The sequence below is a fragment of the Artemia franciscana genome, unplaced genomic scaffold (assembly GCF_032884065.1).
Source record: "Artemia franciscana unplaced genomic scaffold, ASM3288406v1 PGA_scaffold_23, whole genome shotgun sequence".
Classification (NCBI taxonomy): Eukaryota; Metazoa; Arthropoda; class Branchiopoda; order Anostraca; family Artemiidae; genus Artemia; species Artemia franciscana.
Window position 1 is genome coordinate 3,161,686 of NW_027062649.1, and position 18,744 is coordinate 3,180,429.

Consider the following 18,744-nt stretch of genomic DNA (forward strand, 5'->3'; position numbering starts at 1 on the left):
CTTACCAAATTTTGATGGTCTTTTTTATTTAAAAAAAGTACAAGTTTTAATACTATGCCTACTGGCATGCCATGTCCCCCTCAGCCTCCAGGGCAAGGATTGTAAATTATGCATTTTGCCCATTGTTTATATGAAGGGTATTAAAGTGAAACTTCAGAGTTTGTTGAGGGGTATATTGAAATAATTAAAAGACACTATGTGCATGTTTGATCCTGGTTCTTTGAAAGACTTAGGTCATTAAGGTGAAACTAGGAGGAAGTGTTGAGGAGGATGCCACACAAAATCACAGCACAATATCTGCAAAATGGTTGTTAAAAGGATGAAACAGCAATATATAAAGAACAACTAAGGGTATTAATTTGAGACTTTCAGGGTTGATTGGGTGGAGTGTTTAAGAGTAAATAGAGGGCAATAAGCTCCCTTGCTCTTTTCAGATTCCCCCTCTCCCTCAACACTTTCAAATACTTTAAAAAATCATTTTGTTCAAAATACTGAAAAGGTCTTACAATTTTGCCTCCAAGGATGCCTTGCTCCCATAGTCCCTAAGATAAGGAATGTAAATTGTGCAATTTATTTTGTAACCTAGTTCATTGGGTAAGCAAAGAATGTTTGATCCTATTTGTTTCCAAACAAGCTAAATGTATTGAGGTGATATTTTGTAGAATGTTGAACTAAATCAAAAGAAACTATGTGGATCTAGGCTATCAAAAGTTGTATCTGCAATATCTTAGGCAACGGTAAGAATATTAGCTTGAAACTTTCAGGGCCATTACTACTGTGACTTTCAGTGTGAGTACTTGTGACTGCAGCTGCAACTACTGGCAACTGCAAGTACTTTCAGGAAATATTAAACAAAATAAAAACACACTAAGTGAAAGCTGGGTGCATCAGCAATAGCTCAAGTATGGAAAGGGGATATATTTGATCCTGGGTCTTTTTTGATCCTTAGGATATTAAGCTAAAACACTCAGGAAGTGTTGAGGGGCTTTTAAACAAAATCAAAGCATACATAGCCTTTTTGTGTGCTGGTTGTCAAAAGAGTGTATCAGCAATTGTTCAGGAACAGCATAGGATATTAAGTTTTGACTTACAGGGAAAGGTGAGGGTGATGTTGAAAAATGATGGGAGGGCAACTAGATATTATTATTCAGGGGATACTTCAGGGGATATTCAACTAAATGAAAAGACAGTATGTAGATCCAGGTTATCAAAAAAGGCATGTTTGTAATGTCTTAAAAAAGCTAAGGGTACTAACTTTGAACTTTCAGGGCACTACTGCTATTATTCTGATTATGACTACTTGCAACGGTAACAGAATGCAACCATGGCTTGACAACTGTGCAACTGTTACTCAAAATATTACATTAAAAGTGATTGGAAAGTATCTAGACTCCCCCCCCCCCCTCTGACGCCCTTTTTAGCTGGATTTCCCTCTAAGATCTCCATAAGATAATGATTTAGCTCAAAACAGTCTAAATGTCAAATAACAATGCTTCCAGAGATGGCATGGTCCTCCACAGCCCTGGGGAAAGGGCTGTAAGTTATGCTAGCTGCCTATTATTTATTTACTTATTGATTGAAAACCATGTACAAAAACTGAAAAGGAGTGAGCAAAACATATTTAAAAAAACTAGAGAAAATAAAACAATAGTACAAGACATACATCAACAAAATCAATAACAATCAAATAAGAATGCTAAATAATAAATAGATCAAGGACAAAATAAGAATAAGTAGAAAATAAAAACAAACCAAAACCAAGGACAAAATATGAACAAAATCAAACAAAGCAAAAGCAAACTCATGCATACAACATCAGCATATTCATACATGAATAAATAAAAAATTGTTCTACACAATAATTTCATGCAATAAACAGAAATCACCTAAATACTATTGAACTAAAATGGAAAACCAATCATGCTGCAAACTAAGCATTTGCTTATGCTTATCAATTAATCTAGAGATTACAAGATTAGGGTCAGCAGGTCCATACTTTCCAACCAATGGAGAATTCTGCTGCCAAGATGGTAGCCAAAGCAAATAAACCGAATCCTTGGCAAACCAAAAGGAAATGGATCATACTTTCAGACAATTGGTTCTAGTAAGCAGCTTCCAGAACAGAGCAATATACAAGATGTGAGGAAGGGCTGCAGCATTGAAAAGGCTAGCTAATAGTAGACGTTTGAATCGAACTCTTGCTGCAACAATCAATGCATAAGAAGCAGATATAGGTCATACAACATGGTGTAGGAAAAGGGATCAGGTGAGGCGTAGCAATGAACCAAGATGGTCAACAGATAAACGAGATGGTCAATAGCTCTAACAGTGGCATTGTCAAGTGCTATATTGGATGGTGGATGAACTTTCCAATTAAAAAGCCCTATTTCTAACTTATTTTTCACACATAAGGTTTTTTATTGGGAAAAGGGCATATTTGATCATGGGTCTCCAAAGAGGCCTAGAGTATTAAGGTGAGAATCCCAGGAAATGTTGACAGGCTATTGAGGAAAATCAAAACACTCATGCTGGTTTTCAAAAAAGGCGACGAACCAATAGGACAACATAGATAAACAAGATGGTCAACAGCTCTAACTGTGACATTGCCAAGCACTATATTGGATGGTGGCTCAACTGTCCAATTAAAAGGCCCTATTTCTGACTTACTGTTCACACATAAGGTTTGTTACTGGGAAAAGGGGGCATATTTGATCATGGGTCTCCAAACAGGCCTAGGGTATTAAGGTGAGACTCCCAGGAAATGTTGACAGGCTATTGAGCAAAATCAAACACACTATGTTCATGCTGGTTCTCAGGAACACATGAAGGTATTAAGTTGAAACTTTTCAGAAAGGTTGAGGGGGGCATGGAACAAAATCAAAATATACTATTTGCATGCTGGTAGTTCAAGGAGCATATCAACTATATCTCTGGAACAGCTGACAGTATTAAGTTGAAGCTTTTAGTGCATGTTTAGTAAGATGTTCAAAAGTGACTAGAGTGCAACTAGTCCTTTCTCTTGCTTTTTAAGATTACTCTTACCTAAACAATGATCAAGACTTAGAAATAATTATTTTGTTCAAAACAATCAAAAGGTCAAATAACTATTCCTTTGGGGACATCATGCTCCCCACAGCCCACAGGGCAAAGGTTGTAAATTTTGCAATTTCCTATTGTCTATACACATAATTCATCATTAGTAAAGGGGAGAATGTATGATCCTGGGTGTGGAGTTTTTCTCTTATGCATCAATCATGTATGCAGCAACCAGGCAATTATCAATCATGTAAGTTAGTAAGCTTATATTGTGACCCAAGCACCTACAAAATAAATATAAAAATCAGTAAGAAAAATCAATGTCTGATCACTTTAAATGGAGAACTGTACATCTTCCTTCTTTTGGATTTGTTCTTCTTCAAGTGATCCAACAGGGGTTTCATGGCTAAAGGTTTAATCTGGCTGGCTCCTTTATAACCCTTCCCGACCTTGTTGTCTTCAGATTTGGTTGTACCGGGTGTGCTGTAGCTGCGGCTTTGGAACCAGGAGGTGTGCTTTGTGGTTCCTTAGGGTTTGGTTGTTGGTTTGCTCTTGGTGTCTGAAAGGATTCTTCAGGCGGGCTAAACCTCCGACTAATATCGCTTGATGGGCTCGTGATTAGGGGGGATTCGCACGATGGTTCAGGTTCCATGGGCACCTCCATGTTTGTTAACGGCATCACGTTGTTTTGCAGGTAGGTGCACTCGTTTGTAGTGGGTCTGGCACGTATAAACTTCCTGTTGCGTCTATATACAGCTCCATCTTCTGTCTTTACAGTCACTGAGCGGTTGCTTGATTCGTCGTATATACCGGTTACTGTGGCCTTAATCCATCTTTCATTTGCCTGCCCAGTTTTATTGAGCCATACTTGCTGGCCTGGAGCAAAATGTTTGATCATGCGTGTACCTCTGTCGTAAGCCTCCTTCTTGGCTTCTTGCTGCTTTTGTCTTGCTGCCTTGTATTCCTCTTTGGGCACGATTTTTGACACAAAGTTATGCTCTACTGACGGCATAACTGATCTTAACTGGCGACTCATCAACAGTTGCGCTGGTGATGCTAAATCGTCTACGGGAGTGTTCCGATACTCAAGTAAAGCTAGGTATGGGTCTAATCTGTCAGTCAGTGCTTTTGACATAAGCCTTTTTACGGTTTGGACCGCTTTTTCACTGAGGCCGTTGCTCTGAGGGTATCTGGGACTGGACGTGCGGTGTGTGATTCTCCACTGTTCTGCGAATTTTTTGAATTCGTCTGCTGCGAACTGGGGGCCGTTGTCAGAGGTAAGTATTCGTGGGATCCCATGTCGTGCGAATTGGCTTTTCAGCTTGGTTATTATGGCTCCCGAGCTTGTACTGTCTAGCTTGTCAAGTTCGATGTATCTACTATAGTAGTCAGTGGTTACCAAGTAATTTCTTCCTTCCCAGAACAGTAAATCGGTACCCACATGTTCCCATGGGTACTCAGGAATTTCAGAATTTATGAGAGGTTCCTTTGGCTGGCAATCGCTGAATCGTTGACATATTTCACATCCGGAGATATACTTGGTGATGTCAGCAGTGATGTTCGGCCAGAAAACGCATGAGCGTGCACGTTGTTTCGTTTTGACAATGCCTAGGTGGGCTGTGTGAAGACGGGTCATGATTTCTTGGCGCATACAACCCGGTATTATGATTCGATCACCCTTTAAAAGGATTCCTTGGTATGCTGCCAGTTCGTTTCTGTAATTCCAGTACTCCTGAATTTCAGCTGGGCACTGTTTTTTGTGCTCTGGCCATCCTTTTTTGATGGTGTTGGCTAGAACTTGCATTTTTGGGTCATGTTTGGTACTGTCTGCGATGCTTTGCACCATTTGGTCTTTGATTGGGATGTGTTTCATAATGTTATGCACGTGCAATTCAGCCTGTAGATCTTCTTCTGGGTCTGTGTTTTCCATGTGTAAACGTGATAGGGTATCAGCTACGGGAATTTCTTGTCCAGGTCTGTATGTGAACCTGAGGTCGTATGGCTGGATGGCTAGCATCATCCGCTGTAATCTGGGTGGAGCCTTGCTGATCGGTTTTCTCAAAATGTTTTCCAACGGTTTGTGGTCTGTAATGACCGAGACCTTTCTTCCAAATATATATTGGTGAAAATGTTTGCATGCAAACACGATGCCGAGTAGTTCTTTCTCAATTTGAGAGTATCTTTGTTCTGTGTCACTTAATGATCTTGAACCACATGCTACTGTTTCATCTTCCACTAGTAGCTGGGCTCCCAACCCATGTTGTGATGCGTCGACGATTACCTCGACTTCCTGGCAGTGAGTATTGAAATATGAGAGGTGTTCGCACAATGAGTTGCGAATGCTTAGACATGTATCGCTGTGTTTCTTTGTCCAGACAAAATCCTTAGCTTTTCCAAGCTCTCGTAGAGGTTGGTTCAGACTGGATAAGTTTGGTATATATCTGGAGAGATAGTTGAACATCCCTAATAACGTCTGCAGTTCCTCTTTGTTTCTTGGTTCCGGCATTTCAGCAATTGCTTTTGTTTTGTTGGGGTCTGGCCTGACACCCTCCGTGGTTAGAAGATGGCCAAAATATGGAATGGCTGTTGCATTGAATACGCATTTGTCTCGATTAAACTTGACTCCTTTTTCCCTTGCTCTTTGGAGGACTGCTTTCAGTTGCATGTCGTGATCTTCTTTACTTGTTCCTACGCCTGCTATGTCATCCACTATTAGACCCAGACCCAATCCTTCAAAAGCCTCCTCCATCCGGCGCTGGTACTCATCCTGAGCTGAGATTATTCCAAATTGATATCTTCTCCACTTGAATCTCCCAAACATGGTGTTGAACGTTGTCAGATCCGATGATGCATCATCAAGTACCATCGACCAGTATCCGTTTCTGGCATCTAGTTTGAACAGATTTTGAGCTCCGTGACATTTGTTTGCAATTTCGTCAAACGTTGCTATCGGATAATGTGGTCTCTGTATCCATTTGTTCAATTCTACAGGATCTAGGCATATCCGGATATCGCCGTTGGGCTTCTGCACTATGACAATAGAGTTTACCCACTCTGTTGGCTCAGTAACTTTTTCGATTATCCCGAGGGAGACCAGGCGTTCCAGTTCGTTTTTCAGTTTATCCTGGATTGCCAAGGGTACTTTTCTTGGTGGTTGTACTGATGGTATTGCTCCGGGCTTCAGGTGTATCTTGCATTTTCCAGGCATTTTACCAATGCCTTCGAACACGTCTTTGTATTCTACTAGAATCTCATCCGTAGTACTAGTTACTGGTGTCTGTTCTATGTTGTATATGAACTTGATTAAGTTCAGCGATACACTGGTTTGCCTACTAAGTATAGGTCTCTTGTCCGTATCCACCACATAGAACTTGTGTGTTTGCGGCTCTCTGTTCTTGTACTGAACCTCTAGCTGGCAGGTACCAGCTACTTTCAAGGATTCACCAGTATAGCTTAAAGTGATCAAAATATATATTGTTGGTTTGATGCAAATTTGTTAGCTTTGAATGTAAAAAAATCGTTTCTTCTTATATTCTCTCGCATAGGCAAAAGCTGCCCTACAGTGACATAGATTAAAACTTCTAAGGGATCCATATCCCGCCCAGCTGACCGGTTTATTCGATTCCTTGGGATACTTCTGGATGAAAATTTATCTTTCAAACGGCATATTGAGTCAATGAGATTAAAGGTTTCTCGAGGACTTGGAATTATTCGGAAGTTGAAGCGAGTCTTTCCTTTCTCTATCCTTCGTCTATTATATTTCTCTCTTATTTACCCTTATTTATGTTACTGCTCGTCAGTGTGGATGTCAACATTTCCATCTGTACTTACACCTTTACATAATCTCCAACTGAAATCAGCAAAAGTCCTTCAGTCTACCACCCATATTTCTGTTGAACTTCTGAAGATTAAAGATATTCATACATTACACCTCTCTTTCATTGCATTTCAGTATTTCCGTGGAGACCTTCCATCAAGTTTTTCCGGGCTTCTTGAAATTGTTCGAAATGTCAGTCCTTATGAAACTAGAAACAAGGATGATGTGCAAGTGCCATCCACCCCTGCAGTGCGCTCGGACTTTGGTCTGATAGTTGCTGTCGGACGTGCCTGGAATTCCATTCCTGATGGGATTCGACGGTCCTGTACCGTAGGATCCTTCAAGAAACGGTTGAAGAATTTTTTAATTAAAAAAAATAAATTAAATTATAATATTGATCAGTTATTTATATTGTTTAGTTATCAAGATTTAATTTATTTAATTAATTATTTAGATTGAATTTAATTATTTAGATTTGGGTGGTGTGAGTGTTGGATCCTCGATGTATATATATATTTTTATTTTTATTTATTTTTTATTTTTTGTAAGTAGGTGGTGCGGAGACCGGTTGTACTCGGGTGAGGATTGGTGAGTAGACTCTAAATATATTTTAAGTGTGAATGTATTTAATAGTTATTTATGTTTTGTTTTGTTGTTTTTTTTCCCCAAATAACGGGCCATTGAGCCCTTTGGGATATTTTTGTTTATAAATGGATGGATATTGGTAATAAAAGGAGCTTGAACTTGAACATCGTATAGATGACGTTGGTCAACTTTTTCCTAAGGAACAAAGATATGACCAAAAGAGACCACAGTACAAAAGAGAAGGATCAGACTTTTCTAGGCTTAGATTATGCAGGTGATTTCATATATATTTGTGCTTAATTAAAAATGATCAGATTTGCAGAATGACATCAGTTCTGGTCCACAATACAGCAGCAGGAACAGTGAGAGCCAAGACAAAGAAAGCTGACAAGGTGGCTCTTAAAATTGCCACAGCTCTGGTGGATGGTGTACAGTGCCATGCTGGAAGCTCCTGCTCGTCTCAATACAATTCATGTAAGTAACTTGTTTATAACAAGAGGTATCTAGGTGTTTAAACCTTTATTGCCACTAATCGCCTGAATTGGTGACGTTGTCATAGAAATATCACCTGATTATAGAGATTATAATAGACACATATAGAGGTTACATTTAAAAAATATACGCAAGGAGTCTTAAATCAATGGTTGTTTACGACCTGGTTTCAACTCTTTCATGTCAAGGGTCATTACCTACCATGTTTCAAGTATTTAGTGGCCAGGGCATGCTATACTTGATTGAAGGTATTTGTCTAAAGAACGGAATATTCTAGAAATGTTCTAGAACATTCTAGAAAAGTAAAAAGATATAATGCATAGTTGGCCTGATTTTAATGAGCAATTTTCTTTTGTCAAGTCACAAATTCAGGCTTTTTCAAAGGAAGTCCTTTCAAGGAGATAAGGGCATTGTTTCAAATGAAGTTTTTTTCAAAGAAGCACCAAAAATTTGCGAATTAATGAAAATGTAAAGAATATAGAAAGAAATCTCGCAGGGGATACAAACTTGAATCCCATCCACCCCTCCTGTGTCAGTGCCTGAGTAGGATATGTTAATTTCGATAATATGACAAAATAAAGTTCTGTTATTGAAGTATATTTCATACGCAAACATTGCCAAGCTTGTATTTATCGAAAAAAAGAAATATAAGAAAAAAAATATACAACTTTTCGATAGAAAAAAATAAAAAGATCATTAAGAATTAAAATCAATAAGTTTAGCACGAAAAATTAAAATCAAAGCAAAAAATGTAATAAATATATATATACATAGGCCTATATATATATATATATATATATATATATATATATATATATATATATATATATATATATATATACAATGTATGTGTGTGTGAATATTACATAGGTAAGAAAATGTATTACAAGCCCATAATAAATCGATTAAGCCAAAAAATTTTTGAGTCAAAACAGCGAGCTAAAAATAAAAGAATAAACGAAGCTAAAATGGGGATTAATTAAAAGTGAAGTTAAATGTTCAATATAGTGCTTGAAGAATGAAAAAAATATAGGCACCCCGCATGACAATGACAAAACACTCCAAAACAACGTCAACCCTTGTTTTATTGCTGAATAGATTGTGCCTAAATTATGAATGAATACGTTTTAGTTTAGCAACAGTTAGTGAACACCTGTTTTGTTGCTGAGTAGGTTGTGCCTAAAATATGAATGAATACGTTTTAATTTAGCAACATGTATATTTTACATATACATGCGTAAAGAGCGAGGTATTAGGAGGAGGTGAGCCCCTCATAAGGGTAATAATTTCTGTTTGTTTTAAGTTTTAATGCTGCTGCTTACTTCCAGGCGAAAAAAACTTTTTCATTGTTTTTTTTTTTAGTAATGCTAGTAAATCCTGCGCTCCCTTTATGGAAAATTTCTTCCCCTATGACAAATTCCTCGTTGAAAAGTTCCCCCTGCATATCCCCCTCTTCTCAACCCCTGCCTCCAACAAAAAAAATCCTCCTGAAAATGCCTGTACACTTCCAAATAACCATTACTATATGTAAGCACTGGTCAAAGTTTTGAACTTGTAACCCCTCCCACGGGGAATGTGGGGGAGAAAGTCGTCCCCAAAGACATAGTTATGAGGTTTTTCGACTACGCTGAATAAAATGGCTATCTCAGAATTTTGATCCGTTGACTTTGGGAAAATAATTAGCGTGGGAGGGGGCCTAGGTGCCCTCCAATTTTTTTGGTCACTTAAAAAGGGCACTAGAACTTTTCATTTACGTTAGAATGAGCCCTCTTGTAACATTCTAGGACAACTGGGTCGATACGATGACCCCTGGGGAAAAAAAAAACAAACAAACAAACAAATAAACAAATAAACACGCATCCGTGATCTGCCTTCTGGCAAAAAATATAAAAGTCCACATTTTTGTAGATAGAAGCTTGAAACTTCTACAATAGGGTTCTCTGGTACGCTGAATCTGATGGTGTGATTTTCGTTAAAATTCTGTGACTTTTAGGGGGTGTTTCCCCCTATTTTCTAAAATAACGCAAATTTTCTCAGACTCGTTACTTTTGATGGGTACGACTAAACTTGATGAAACTTGTATATTTAAAATCAGCATTAAAATGCGATTCTTTTGATCTAGCTATTGGTACCAAAATTCCATTTGTTAGACTTTTGGTTACTATTGAGCCGGGTCGCTCCTTACTACAGTTCGTTACCACGAACTGTTTGATTGGGGGAGTATTTCCATGCTCTTTAGGTGACCAATGAAAAGTTGTCTATGGTCTGTAGCGAATAGTCTATGATGATAGATGCTGTAAGTGTATAATCTAAGATGTTGTACTATTTCGAACAATAAACTTCATAGTGAATACATTTTTAAGTTTACTTTGAAACACAAAGGTCAAATTGGTCTCTGAACTACCCTCCTGGCCTTAGAAAGGGTTCTATAGGAAATCCCAATTTGGAATTTTGTCTCAGTTTTAAACTCGTTTTAGAAGCATTAGTGAGAACTAATTGCAAAAGCTACGCTGAATATTTGTCTTTATATTCAAGAAGTTTTAAATTGAAAAACAGTGCCTTTAATTTAGATCATCTTATGGCTATAAAGAAAAATACTAATGACTGGTTTTCATAACTGAGGGCTGAAGTGTAGTTCTAATATATTTTCCCCTTCATAGCATGGTCATGACTAAATGAGGCATGTTTTTTTTCTGCTCAAGAACACAGTTTTTATTAGTATATATTATTATAAATAATGCACGGTCAGTGGCGTCCATTGGCCGGGTGGGAGCATTTGACCCCTCCCTAGATTTTGTAAAATGCTTTCATTGAAAACTCTTTTGAATTTTCATTTCATAAATTGAAAGAAAGACAATTCCCCCCCCCCTGTAGATTTTGAAAAATTCATCCCCTCCAATGAAATTGTTATGAATTGACGTCAGAGCTGAATTGATCATTCTTCTTGTCTTCTCCTCCGATACCCTTCGCCATTGTAAACTTTTTGGTAAAATTATAGCAAACCATATAACTGGCTTTTGTATAAAGTGAATATACCATTCGATGCCTATTTATGCTATTCACGAATATAATAATTGCTTCTACCTCAAATTCAGATTTAAGCACCTTTGAGCTCTTAAAAATGTTCTAAATATGGGGTATAAAAAAGGCTAAAAACATTGGTCTCAAACTTTAAACTATTGATTTCAAACTTACTATTTCATTATAAATCCATATTTTTAACGTTATATAATCCGCAAGCACTGATTTTCCAATATTAATTTGGATAATTAATTTTACCAATGTTATGGCGTTTTCTTCTTCGCACTGAGAAAATGTAGTATTATTTTGTCAAAAATGGCGCGGAGAAAACGTAGTATTATTTTGTCGGAAACGACGGATAACTCGTACTTTGATTGAAAATTCGTCATTTTTAAGAGCTTAAAAAGTGCTTAAATTTGAATTTGCTATAAAAGCAATTATTATATTCGTAAAGAACTCAAAAAAACCGTATCAAGTGGTATGTTCGCTTTATTGGTAAGTCAGTTATATAAATTGTCAGAATTTTTAGAAAATTTGTTATTTTTGAGAGCTCAAAAAGTGCTTAAATGTGAATTTAAGGTAGAAGCGATTATTATATTCGTAAAAAGCACAAAAAAGGCATCGAGTGGTATATTCACTTTATACAAAAGCCAGTTATATGGTTTGCTATAAATTGACTAACTTTTTTTGTCTATCGTTTTTTATTTGCATAACTGTATATTTAAATGTTATCGATTGCTTTAGTGACCTAAACTACTAACTTGGCTAATTATCTAACTTTGAAAGCTACAAGGAAATAAGTCAATTAGTTTTAATTGAAATTCTTCAATTGAAATTCTTGTTGTCAAAGTAGTAATTTGTATTGGATACAAATCAGATAAAGGACAGACTCACAATTTTTGGGGATGTAGGCATTAATGAAAGCAGAATTTAATAAGCCTGTTATATAGAAATAATGTGATAAGCTTGAAATCTTAAGAGGTGAAGTCACTCCCAGATCAGTCCCCAGGTCAGATTAAGACTAGGTTGGGATTAGGTTATCAAAACTTAATTCAACCACTTGTGAGGTCTTCGACTTACTGAATGGGTCTTGAACATGGATCAGAAAGTGATACTTTCGAGAGTAAAATATAGCAGACATTGTACAAACTCGCCTGCTTTTGGCATGTCTCTGAAAGACCTTAAGAATATCTTTTTTTTAAATCACTAACCTGCGTGACACTGCCCTCTTGGAATAAGCATCCTGGGAGCCGACGATAAACTTTACTAGCAACACTGACATGAAGCCTCTAGACAGGTCTCACTGACGTGGAAGAAGCTAATAGTCATCCTGGTATAGATTGTCACTCCCATGACTGAAGGTAGCTCAAGGGTTAATGTAATCCAGGGGTAAGTGTCAGTATTAAGAAAAAGTTTGCCAGCTTCGAATTGCCAGGGAAAGCTGATAGAACTTAAGTTCTGCTACAAGTAAGCACTATTTATGGAGCTTAAAATAGCATCGCTTCATTTCCTTTTTCCTTCTTTGTTCGATTTTTGTTGATTCTAGTGTCTTATTTGTAGTGGAGGAGGAGTTCAGTCATTTTGAGAAGTTGATAACCAAACTTGGCGATGACAGAAGGAGTGGCCAGAGATGTTCTACTGCCTCAGTTATTTATGCCTGCAGTCTCATTAAAGCCAACGGTCCACAATCAGAAGCTAATTTTAAAAGTCAGTGCCAATTCTAATGTCATTAATTCCTATTTTGTGGTGTTCTCGTGCATGCTTAGCTATAGTTCAAGTTGTATCAATTACATAGTGTCGTAAGTTTCTTCAAATCACATTAAAGGTGATATTTTAAGGGAGGGATGTCTCAGAATCCGTCTCTGTTTTAATGGTCGTAAAATCAGCCTGACTTGCACGCTGTAAAAAAAGAAAGATGTTCTACCCTATTGGGATTAAAGTTACTGATTTTTGGAAATTCCAATTCGCAAAACAATTTATTGCTATAATTATACGATATATATATATATTTTGATAATCCATCTGTGGCCAAGCAAATCTAGGATACCCTTGAATGGGGTGGTAAGAGGTCATAAGGATATATGTAAAGAAAAATATGACTTTATCATTTTTACTTGCAACCAGGTACATATGCTGGGGGGGGGCTTCTGGTCCTTACCACCCTAGGTAACCAGATTTCATAATTTCTCTAGATGAAAGGAAAAATCGTCGAATCTAAGTTGCCTTATATAAGGCAAGCTACAAATTGTTAGAAGTGGTGTCTAAATCTCTTTATAAAAAGCTTTATTTGGCTATCCAATTGAAATATTCTTCTGTCCGTGCACGAGAGGATTGGTGAGATTACAACTTTAAAATTCATAAGATCCTCCGATTTTACTATTAACTTTATGTTCAGATTTATTTTCCTCTTACAGTATCATTAAATTCATCTTGTAATATTTCTCTATTGCTGAAAATATTGTAGGTCAATAAGCCAGTTAGTCTGATCGACTCTCAAAAATAGGAGTTGGTCAGTGTTCAATAGATTGTAGAACATTTGTCTTTCCAATGGCTTTTGTCCTTGATTTTTAGTTGATTTTAGGCTTCTGGAACAGTCAAGAACTAAGCTAGGCTCTAACAAGAGCCAAATTCTGCTTCGGTAGCTGGATTTTAGTAAGTCGTCTAACAGAAAAAAAACACCATCATCTGAATTCTGATCAGAGTCGAAAAATCAGTTGTCATAGTTGGCAAAACTGTGTTAAAAATGAATTCCTGTTTAAAAAAATATAATACTGATGGTTAGATGGACAAGTAATTTCTTCATCATTTCTCGATAAGTTCTCCTCAAAGCTCTCTTGGGACGTAAATTTCGATCGGGTCCAATCTCCCTGTGCAAGAAACCTATGTGTGATTCTTTCTTCTAAGAACCTATTATCATCCAGCTCAATTATCCCTCTATAAAAGTCATACATTTGGGCTGTCAATATATATAGATGCCCGTTTTGCTGAACTCAAGACTCGACTGACACCACTCCAGAGCTTCCATTTTAGGGTCTCAGGGGCAAGAGCTAATACCGATCGTGTACTTTCACAACCTTTAAGTTGGGAATTTTGTGTGTCCAGGACTGTTTTTTACAAGTACAATCAACCCTTTCCCCCCGCCGAGCTATGCAGTATGTATATCGTCGACTAGGTGGTCTATTTAAAAGTTACCGTAAAAAATGACTGCTTAAGTTCTAATATTAAAATATGCTTGTATTGTCATGTATCATCATATATCGTCATATATCGACATATATGTCATATATCGTGTCATGTATCGTCGACTAGGTGGTCTATTTAAAAGTTACCATAAAAATTTCTGCTTAAGTTCTAATATTAAAATAGGCTTCTATTGTCAAATAAGCCAAGTATTTGCCATACTATAACAAAATACTATGTGTGCTACTTTGACTGATGCTCTTAGTGGCACAACTCGTCGTGTATAGCAGACATGCTATGCTGGTACTACTTTCTGCCAACCCAATACAGCAAAGATGCAGAAATACGGTACAGCCAGGATCGAACAGTTCGTGATAACGAACTATAAGCAATGAGCAACACGGCTCAAAAGTAATCGAAACTTTAAAGAATGGAATTCTGATATCAATAAATGTATCAAAACAATCGACTTATTATGCTGATTCCAAATATATTGGACTCATTTAGTTTAGTGATACCCATCAAAAGCTACAAGTCTGAGAAATTTGGCAGATTTTCGAAAAATGGGGTAAATACCCAGTAAATGTTAAGGAATCTTAAGGAAAATCACACCATCAGTTTCAGCGTATCTGAGAACCCTAGTGTAGAGGTTTCATGCTCCTGTCTGCGAAAATATGGAATTTTTTATTTTTGCCAGAAGTAAAATCACGGATGCGTGATTATTTATTGTTTTTTTTTCAGAAATGATCGCATCGAACCAACAATCCTAGTTTTAAATTTTGATATTGCTCCTTGCTTTCAGTTGAAAAAAACTCATTTTTCTTATTTACCAACACAAAGAGACCCGCACCAAGTACTTGAAGAATAGCTATGTAAGAATCTGTAGTGACATGGAAATAGTCTCCCTAGGGAAACTTGCCTGAAAACCCGTTTGTTGATTTTCTTATAAGGTAGAGAGACAAAGGAAGAAGGATTAATTGACTAGTGGCAAATCAGGCCATTTGTTTCTAGTGACCTGGTGCCATAAATTTTGTTATAAAAAAGTTTTTTTTTACAATTGAAATCATAAGACCATAAGTAGTTCAACTTGTCCACATGAACAGGTGAGTTCAAATTGAATGCACAATGACAATAGTATATTCTATTTGCGAAATTTTTTATACAGGGACTCGAGGAGTCTCTTTATCGAGGAATGCTATTGAAAGGGCACATTCTGTGGATCCATGATGACAGATTGCCAAATATTTTTCTTTTCAGCTACCTGTGCAAGGCTAAACGGAAAGCAGACCGTCTGCGGCTGGGGTGGGAGGATGTTGTGAAGATAGATTTAAGGGGAATAGAACTTTCCTGGGAGGGTGTAAGGATGGAGGCTTGGAATAGATTAGAATGGAGGAGGATCCTGCATAGCTGTGCTGGTCTTCAGGCTGGTCTCTTACCGTCTTAAGCCCCTCCCCCTGAAAAGACAGTATTGCACAAGTGTCTTCTTCCATCGTGAATTTTAGCATAATGTTCCATTTTCTTTGTGGCCATATTCTATTATTCACCTGTTTCTACTAATTTGATTTCATTTTTTGATTTTTTTTAAAATTTTGTTGTCGTATTTTTTTTTTATTTATATTATTGTTTGTAAATATCTAAAAGTCTTAATGATTACAGGTTCACTTGTAATATGCAAACACAATAACGATCTTTCGCCTATATGTTTTTTATACAACTTTTTGCCTATATGTTTTTGTTTTTTAACCGGATCCGCTGAGCAAATTTGACCTCTGAAGATGATGCTGATTTTGATTCTATTTCAAGGCCAACTCGACAAGTGCATTGTGGAAATTCGGGATGCCTGTTGTGACAGTTCAATTGACCAAGTTGCACGATTACATTTGCTTGAAGTGGTAGAATTACGAGGAAACAAATGGCATCAGAATGAGAATATAGCTGCTTATTATCGTGAAAGATTAGCCAAATTAAAGGTAAAATCACAAATTAACAAACAAACAAAATGCCTATAGGCAAGTGTGTATTCTCCTGATGAGCCCTTGTGTTGGGTGGTTGCTTTTGAACTATTTGTTTGGTTTATAGTCTCAAGCATTCGGTTTATGACGACTTATACTTACTGACGACACGACTGCCTGTCCATGGATTATTCTTTACGGTTGATTGTGGATGGCTATGCTGTTTGACCTATGTAATTGTATGGACGAGTAGGGTTAAGGCCTCGTTCAATTACTTATCTATATTAATTAGTAAAGTAGGAAAACAGTCTTCCTTTTTCTTTTTTTTCGGTTGTGTGGTGTGCGTTTGTTTCTGTGTTTGTGCTGTTCCATTAATGATTTCTTTTTTCATTATAAGCAAACTAAAGTAATTGAATTCGTTACTGAAAGATCGGTAAACATATAGTCTACCCCTCTCTGTTCTTCTCTATCTACCTCTCTCTTTCTCTACTATTATCCTCTTTCTCTCCTTTTCTTTCCGCTTAAAGTGTTTACAAGTCCAATTACACAAAAAACCCTTAAACTAGTTATGCAAAAGACCAGTCGGTCAAAAGACCAGCAAAATAGAAGAAATAGAAAAACTCCTCAGTAAAAATTAGAATAAAAACCAAACTCAAAAGAAGCTCATCGTCGTTACCACATAGAACTTTCTCTAGACTTGTATAAAAGGTTATTCATTTATACAATCTCTGATCAAAACTGTTGCCTTTTTTGGTAGCCATCCTGATACTTGTTTAGCCACAAGTTTAGGATCAATCATTAAGTTCAGAATTGATGCTTTAAAAAAATGAAAGACATTAATTGAAACTGATTTTAGGATATAAAACAAAAGTCCTATTGAATACAATCACTCATGAAACGCTGTGAAAAACAATTAATGTTTGATAATGGGCATTGTCACATCAAAGCACAAGTTAAATGTTACATGTAAAGAGCAAGTGGCTGTGGGAGAAGGGTATCTCCACTCCTACCCAGATACTTTGGGTAATCGTATATTTCAAGGCACAAGCGTTCCGTTGACAAGACCTTTCTAAAAAGAGTCCAACCACCTTCTTACTCCCACCGATTCTAGAGATGGGATCATAAAGTGCCGTTTTGCTATCATATGGCACTTTTATACGGTTTAATTTGTCAATAACCATTAGATGCAAATATTAGCTTTCGAATAAGCCGTTAACCATCTCTCTACAGCTATTCAGCAATCAGCTATGGCCAGGAAAAAAAGATAGATACATCAATAATAGCCATACTAAAATACGATTTTAAATTTTTTAAGATGGGGGGGGGGGCTTTAAACCACCGGTCAAGGTTGAAGTTGAGCAATAAATAGTTGCAAATACAAAAATCTGCAACTCTAGTTATCTGTTTATTCAAAAGCCGATAAATGGATTCAACCTAAGTTTGCTCAGATATACACTTAAAGCTAAATTTAATCTAGCCAGATAAGATCAGTGAGTATTATGGGGGAGAATTGCTGCATGCTGGTGACCTCTCATCCCTCAACCGCTACACTCGCTATAACACTGCTCGTTAGGAATAGCTACAGGTAGGAACGTGCTGCTAATAGTACCGTAAAAAGAGTTTTGTTTTATATACTCCTTCCAAGTAGAATGAACTCCAAGCAGAACTTACTCAAAAGAACCTTCTCTTAGCGCCTAGTAACAATTATTCCTTATCTTATTCCTTAGTCCTCCTTCTATTCCTTCAAAACCTTCTTATTTTATTATTCTTCACTCATAGCGTCTTACTGAAATATACGAAATAAAATATAAATTAGATTATCTATATACTTTAAGATGGACGACCCTGAGCTGATGACCTCCGTTCCTAGTAATATAATCACCCTTCAGAATTCTCAGACACAGGGTCCTTTGGCTTCCCATGCACCGACGCTTATGCCTGGTGAAATTTTGAAGAACTCTGGAAAGTTTACTGCGCCATCTAAAATTCCTGGGAAAATTTTTTTGAAAGATGAGGTTATTATTAGAAATGCTGATTCTGGTAAAGGTATAATTCATGATTTTACTTTTCTTTCTATAAATTCATCTTGTGTCAGTCGCTTTTTAAAATTATGTTAATTAAGAAAATTTTATGTCAGTTTTTTTAATTTTAGGTTGATTTTTAAAGATACTTTTAATTGTGTTAATCTTAAAAATTTCATCTCTGATGAAAGTAAAGAGTGAATCTGAAACTTAAACAATAATTATGTCTTCGCACCCTCAGCTGCATATATCTATAAAACTCGTGCAAATAAACCGACTGATGATATTTCCCTGTGTTTTAGGATTATGCCAAACTAGTGCTTTATTGAAAACAAAATAAGATTAGAAACATTAGGTGTTTTATGGTATAAATAAAGTACTTTAGGATTTTTGCACATAGTTTAAACTCGCTCAATTCGGCTTGCCTTCAGTAAATTGATCCCAGAAAAATGAATGGCTCTCTTTTCGGCTCTAAAATGGTTTAATCTCTGGTTTACTCCGGTTATTTATTATTATTATATTAATAGTAAAATTATTATTAGCCGTTAATCTTCAGTTCTAGTTACGTCGTCATAGTAGTGATTTAAAATTTTTTTTTCTCTTTTGTCGTCCAATTTTTAACTAATAATGTTGATTAATC

The 18,744-nt window shown here is 36.6% G+C and overlaps 2 protein-coding genes across 3 annotated transcripts in view; one reads left to right on the forward strand and one right to left on the reverse strand.

Moving 5' to 3' along the window:
* LOC136041519 (exosome complex component RRP46-like) overlaps nt 1-18,744 on the reverse strand; it is a gene marked incomplete at its 5' end in the record, with an annotated part of 363,665 nt that overhangs the window by 28,802 nt on the left and 316,119 nt on the right. The gene's annotated exons all lie outside the window — the stretch shown is intronic.
* LOC136041494 (eukaryotic translation initiation factor 4E-binding protein Mextli-like) overlaps nt 1-18,744 on the forward strand; it is a 47,252-nt gene that overhangs the window by 3,756 nt on the left and 24,752 nt on the right. The window contains exons 2-5 of one of the 2 annotated variants that reach the window (XM_065726190.1): nt 7,753-7,912; nt 12,512-12,658; nt 15,935-16,101; nt 17,919-18,129. In XM_065726190.1, coding sequence (XP_065582262.1) covers nt 7,762-7,912; nt 12,512-12,658; nt 15,935-16,101; nt 17,919-18,129 — 676 coding nt within the window. In that variant the 5' untranslated portion in view covers nt 7,753-7,761. The remainder of the gene's footprint in view (nt 1-7,752; nt 7,913-12,511; nt 12,659-15,934; nt 16,102-17,918; nt 18,130-18,744) is intronic. The other variant, XM_065726189.1, reaches the window with a different exon arrangement.